This window comes from Amphiprion ocellaris, chromosome 23, assembly GCF_022539595.1.
Source record: "Amphiprion ocellaris isolate individual 3 ecotype Okinawa chromosome 23, ASM2253959v1, whole genome shotgun sequence".
In the NCBI taxonomy this organism is placed as follows: domain Eukaryota; kingdom Metazoa; phylum Chordata; class Actinopteri; family Pomacentridae; genus Amphiprion; species Amphiprion ocellaris.
Genome location: NC_072788.1, coordinates 20,569,757 through 20,576,548, shown reverse-complemented (window position 1 = coordinate 20,576,548; position 6,792 = coordinate 20,569,757). Strand labels below are relative to the sequence as shown.

General features: G+C 37.9%; 1 protein-coding gene across 1 annotated transcript; it reads left to right on the top strand.

Annotated features, from left to right (window-relative positions):
* The first annotated feature begins 913 nt into the window (after window positions 1-913).
* On the top strand, window positions 914-6,792 carry kcnk7 (potassium channel, subfamily K, member 7). Its single transcript, XM_023283327.2, has 3 exons — window positions 914-1,237; window positions 2,437-2,835; window positions 4,586-6,792. The coding sequence occupies exons 1-3, from the start codon at window positions 940-942 to the stop codon at window positions 4,861-4,863; spliced, it is 975 nt and encodes a 324-aa protein (XP_023139095.2). The 5' UTR covers window positions 914-939; the 3' UTR covers window positions 4,864-6,792.

Genomic DNA, 6,792 nt, shown 5'->3' with positions numbered 1-6,792 from the left:
ATTAGTTGCAGTGCAGTTTTGGGGATATATTGAAGAACAAGATGTGTTGACAGACGCATTCAATTCATAATAAAATCTTGGTTTGTTAATGTCTGTGTCCCTCAGTGATGTTGATAATAATATGTGTAAACATCTAGTGGAGATGCTTAATGAAGCCTTTTGTTGCCTGTAGTATCAGCAGCCTCAGTGTTGTGTGTCGATAAGATGGGTGTGGGACACACTTCCCTTCAAACTGTGTATACAAACTTATCAGACAGCTTTGTAATTCAACCTGCTAATGGAAGACTTGAATCGTATCAACGTCCCTCTGTTGTCCCTGCAGAAGACTTCATGTTTCATGATCATTCCAAGGAGAATTTTAAAGTTTCAAAGGGGTATTCCAGCAATATTTTTCACTATACCACTGTATTCTTTTTTATATACAAGATGTGTATATATATATATGTGTGTGTATTATTTTACAGAATAAATATTTCATGGTTGAAATTTTGAAACACTGACTTAGTTTTATTCCAAATTTGCCTGCTTTCTGTGTGTGTATAAGATAAGATAAGATAAGATAAAGTTCTTTATTTCTCCCCACTCCAGGGGAAATTTACATTGTTACAGCAGCTTATGTAACAGTAGACATAGTGATAAGAATAAAATAATAATAGAACAATAGTAATAATATTTACAATATATACAAGGGTGACAGATGAGGGTAAAGTGGCTTAACAGAAAAAATAAAAATAAAAATAAAGTTTAAAAGTGCAGAGATGTGCAGTGCAAGAATGTCAGTGCAAATTTTATGGTTTGACTGGGCATGTGACCCACTGTACCTTTCTAAATATTTAAAGCCTAACTAGCTCGTAGTATCTGGTTGCAGCCTGCACAGAAACAGAGAAACTGCAACCAACAATGGGCCAGCTTGCGTCTTCAGTCGGACAGTTCTGCCAGATGAATGTATTTGTATGCCTGGTGCTCTGCCACCTGCTCTTCGTTCTGCTGGGAGGCCTGGTGTTCACAGCTGTGGAAAAGCCACTGGAAGAAGAACTGAGAGCTGAGGTGGAGGAGCTGCGTCACTCCTTCCTGCAGGAGAATCCCTGTGTTGATGAAGGCCGACTGAGCAAGCTGCTGCAGAAAGCTCTGTCCGTCCACGACAGTGACGTAGCTGTTCTGAAGGCCGACGCAGACGAGAGACGCTATGACTTCATATCATCACTCTGCTTTGTCGTTGCCACTTTGACCACCATGGGTAAGACTGAGCAGAGAGAATATAAGATGAATGAAAAGAGCTGCAACTACTTTTTGTCAAACATATTCAGTTTACAATGATACAAAACAGAAACCCTCACATTAGGTAGGGCAAAGTTTTCTTCTTGGTAACTTATTCATCCAAATTCTGATCTGATCTTTAGAGCAATAGTTTGACACAAAACTATTTGAAGCTCCACTTAGGATACATTTTTTAAGCTTTTGACCAAATCTCAAGGTTTTCCTTAGCAGGTCAGGTTTACTCTGTTGTTGTGGATCTTCATCTACTTTACATGATGAGAACAGTGCAAAATCCATCTGCTGAACTTTGAGATAAATTGGAAGGCTCAGAAATAAAATTGAAAGCATTTTTTTCCCTTTCAGATTCAAATTTCAATGTAATTTTTTAGGATTATATTTTAGGAGGTGTTTTTCTACTTCTATCTGACAGGACGGGGAGAGGAAATATGGGAAAGGGTGCAGGATTATCCAAAGCCATCTGGCTATCCAGGAATTAACCAGAAACTTGTTGGTCAAGCTATTTACACCCATGTGGTAATCACCCTAACCACTTGCTAACTAGGAGACCACAAAAATCTTTATATTCTATTAATGTCACAAAGTATATGCATTCACTGTGGAAGCAGCTTTCAAGCAGCTTTCTGAAGACCAAGCAAGATTCTTGGATGACATCCATTGTGATTGACTTTATACAGATTCTTTCACACTGTTTTTGATGTCACACTGACGCTGAAGCATAAAGTGGACCAACGCATAATTAGGAAGGTGGTCATGCTGTGGATGATCGCTGTATATTGGGGCTTATGTTTACAATATACTTTTTTGATTGGTCCTGAGCAAAAAAAAGCTTCACTTGTCAGTTTAGAAATAATGCAGTTATTGAGAAGTGATTAAATCATCAATCATTTGATATTTAGGCTGTATTCTCGAGGGATGTACTCACTTCTTTTGTATCCTGTAGCTGAAAATAATATTTTTCCCAAAATTTTCACTCATCATATAGAATCTAATTTGCTGGTTTGTTTCCTTTCAATCTACAGTGTCAGTGTAAATGTTCATCCGCTATATGAACAGTATCATTTTATTAAAATTGAAATACATTGAAAATGTGAATAATTCTATGTTTACATGTTTTTATAGTGTTTCCCTTGAAATAACATATATTCACTTCCTTCACAGGTTCTGACTCTTACACCCTCAAGTCAGATGAGGCCAAGCTCTTCTGTATCTTCTACTGCACCCTAGGGATTCCCCTCACCCTCTTCATCCTCACCCGCCTCTCCAACCTCCTCCTTCTCCCTGTTGTCACCCACGCGCCTCTAAACCATCTCCACTTTTACTGGGGTTTACCATATAACCGGGCTGCCCTCGTCCATGCTGTCCTCCTCACAGTGCTAGTCGTCACCCTCCTTTTTCTTCTGCCCACCTTCCTGATCTTTGCAATAGAGCCGGACTGGAGCCTCTTGGATGCTCTTTTTTTCTGCTTTGTCACTCTAAGCACTGTTGGCCAGGGAGGGAACTCTCTGGGGAGGAGCTGGGGGCCAGCAGCCAAGGAAACACTGGAACTCCTCATCACATGTAAGTGCAATGACATGCATTTATTATGTCCTTATTTGCTTGTAACAGTATAACTATTATGAGCCAGTGAAAAGTTCAAATTCAACTGCTCTCAATGGTTTTCCTTCCAGTACAGTACAGAACAAACTAGATCGATCCAAATGATGTAATAACACACTGATTTGTGTGAAATGCAAAAAAGTGTCAAGTGAAGCAGAAAATGTTTCATATTTTAGATTACTCAAAGTGGCCACTGCTTGCCTTGATGACAGCTGCAGTATGAACCCAACATTACATAGAGCAATGAAGAATAGTGGAGCTCTAAGGTGAACACATCTTAACTTATTTAGTAAAATATGCACATATATGGTGTCAAATGCTCTCTAATAGCAACATTTTAGTTGTAACAGGTGTCAAGTTTGACTTTAGCACATAAACAAAAACTGGTGCAAACAGTATTGTACATCTCTGTGTAGTTAAATTCAATCAAATCCTGCCTGCTGCCAAGAACAAACAGTAGCGATTGTGTGGCTCTACAGCTCCCTTTACTAATATTTACTCAAGTTTAAACAAACATGGCCAAAATGACAGCTTTTACAATGAAGTGCGTCACTTATAGACGATTCCTAAGGTGGAAGATTATTTAACATAATCTTTCTGAAGTATTTGTTTTTCATTGTTCACAAGAAGAGAAACTTCACTACCTTAGAAAACTTAGAAATAATACTCATTTCTGTTGCAAATTGTAACACTGTAATATCTGTGCAAGGCTGTCATTGTGTATTAGTTTTTTGTAAGCATGCAATCTATGCAAATGAGCCTATAACAGCAGCTACAGGGGGGAAATAGACAAAAAGAGAATACAGTGGTGTTAGATTGTTAGACATTTATTCTGTTTGTAAGACTTCGGTCTGCCACCACAGTCCTGGAGGTTGTGAGAACCTGTGAGTAGAAAACATAAATCATTCACCATATTTATCTATAGTGACAAATTCACAGGGACTTATCCCTAAGTCAACATTTCCCTTCACAACTAAAAAGCTCTTGTGCGTCTTTCAGCACATTGTTAATTTTCTAACCTGCAAACAGTCTCATCCATGTGATTTTCTGCTGTTTTCAGTAAAGAAGCTCACATAAACCCACTCTATACTATCTGTTCAGCAGCTGACATCTGATAGATACTGTTAGAGACGACTGGTGAACATAGGAGAACATTTAGCAGCTATAGAGCCAGAGCAAAAAAAGATACAGAATATTAGATCATCATAGAACATCATATTTACATCATGTGGACACAAATATGGCCCCAAATAATTGCTAATGTTGCTCTGTTGGGCTGTTTACTAAAACATTAGCAGTAGCAACTTTATGATACTGTTGTGTTAGATATATAAATGAAATAATTTGATGATTTAAACATAGATTTCAAACAGTAACAGTCTTTTCTGGGTAATACATGAGTCAAAAGGGCACATTTCCATTGTGTATGCCTATGTACAATACATGCAGTGGTGAGGTAGCATGCTGTTTACTTAGGCTGCGTTTCAGATTTCATACTTACTCATTTTACAAAAAGTACGTACTACAGCTGCGCTTATAAAGCATGTACTGTGTTACTGCCTCATTTTGCAATGTGAAATGAGCAGTGATCTAACTGTGCACTCTTAGTAGCTAAAGCATGGGTTTGTTCTGAAGTCCATATTACAATCTGACAGACTTGATAATGTGACCCTAGATGTGATGGCAAATAAATCTGTTTTTCTCCCTACAGCTTACCTGCTAGTTGGCCTGGTGGTGATCCTTACCTTAAAGGATACTGTCCTGGAGGTTCCCCAAGTACGTGCTATGATGAGAATCTTCTCTGGTCAAAAGTACGGAGAACTTGAAGGTATTCATCTTAATGAACTTGCAGTAAATGAAGCAAACTGTGAGGAGGAGCTTCAGTACACCCAGTCCATCTGTACCATCTCCTCCACTTCATTCAAGCTGATGAGCCCCTGCCCAGAGATCCACACCAACAGTACCACTGTAACTCCTGAAACCAACTGATCTTCAGAACTGGACCTCAAGTTGTGTTCAGCTTCTGACTTACAGCTTTTAAATGTCTCTACATTCACATGCTCAATGCACTCTCCTTTAGCCCCAAATTAAAAACCCTGAGTCAAATGTGTGTCAGGACCTAAGTGAATTCAACTTATGTCCACTGAAAGTAAATTTCAACAATAAGACTAAAGTATTTCTTTCTTTATTTTTCCCACAACATACTGTAGCTGTCACAGCCACTCCAGTTATTCTTTGCCTTTGTTTGGTTTTAGGGATAATAATGAACCTTTGTTTTGGAACTTTATTTTGTATGGTGCATCGGTGAATGTAAGCAGGAAGGTTAATGTTTGCTAACTTGAGCCAAGTTTTTTAGTCTATATTAGGCAATGTTTTGGCAAGTCTGTATTAAAAATAGCAGAACTATCTATCAGCAGTTCCTGTTTGTAAAACACCCATGGATCTTTAGACAGTTATCTCTGGCTTACTGAAATAATGGAACTGCTTAAAAACCTGATTATTCTCTAGTAAGTTCAGCTGTTACAGTGGATCTTTTTTAAAAAAATCTGTGATGTCTGCAGATTGATGGAAGTTTATTCAAGGTGATAATTTCCTTGGAATGTCTAAGTAACACTAAATCTGAACTGAGAGCTGAGGGGGAATATTCAGATTTTCATGAGGTGTGACTGAGAAGGAATTGTGGCATAAATAACAGCAAATGGGTACTAAGGGTTTTAGATAATCTTCACTGCCTCCACAAACAGCAACCGCATCAACACACACAACATAGTAACCCCCTGTCGATTTCCAAGCATTGGTAAACACATGCCTAACTCAACATTTTAATGTTAAATTTATAATTATTAAGATTCTGGATCAGTCAATCTCTGAATGTGGTGCCTCACATTCTATATATGGGTCTGGGTTCATTGAATATTTGACAAAAAACACAATTTCGCATCTTTTAAAATTCTCATTTACAGAAGGTTGGTTGTGGGTTGAAAAATTACACTTTTATGAGTGTGAGCACAAAGTTTAACGTATTAATACGATTAACTTGATGCTACCTGTAGGTGTGTTTTCTCTTTAAACCTGAATTCACAGATTTTTGTTTACTTTTTTGGCCACTTAGGGGCAGCGTAATACAGTGAACACAGCATCTGACATGCTATCACCTTTAGCCTGTGTCCATCCAGTGGACATGAAGAAACATCAGCATTCATGTGGAGCTGTGACTGCTTGATGAATGCAAATCCATAATTCAGCTTCCTTTTAGCTGTTTGCTAATGTTGTCTGTCTGTCTGCAGTCGAGCAGGTAGTGCACAGTGGGGTATATCAAAGATTTTTCACTGACAAGTACTGTACTGCAAGTATTTTATTTCAAATATGAAATATGATGTCTGCTTCAGTGCCTTTATTACTTTAAATTATATAGTACAGCTGTGATTGACCAAAGGAAACCACAGTGGGTGGTTCTTGTACTAATACGGTGGCAGGGAAACTATTTTCTGTCTTTCCATTAACAAATACTTTATCAATCCAAGAGAGATGAGGAAATGTAATTCTCAATAGACTGTACGTCTAAAATAATAATTATTAACTCTCTTTGTTCCTAAATTGCTCTGAAACATTTTTATTTAATTTTAGGAACAACATATTCCCACACATTCATGCAGTGTTAGTCTACATATAGTCTATATTGTAGAACCAAACTAAAGACATCAAAACTATGAAATCACACACAAAGCAACATATATTGGCGCACATTCATTGACAATACTTTAATATGAAAACCAGTCACAAAAGCTCCACCTGAGCCATGCACAGAGGAGAATTTCAACGTTGTCTTGGTCATTGTGAGGTGCAGCTTTGCAAGAGTAGCATTTGTTTTGCCATAATGCTGTTTGCTGACACATTCAATTCATAATAAAATCTTGG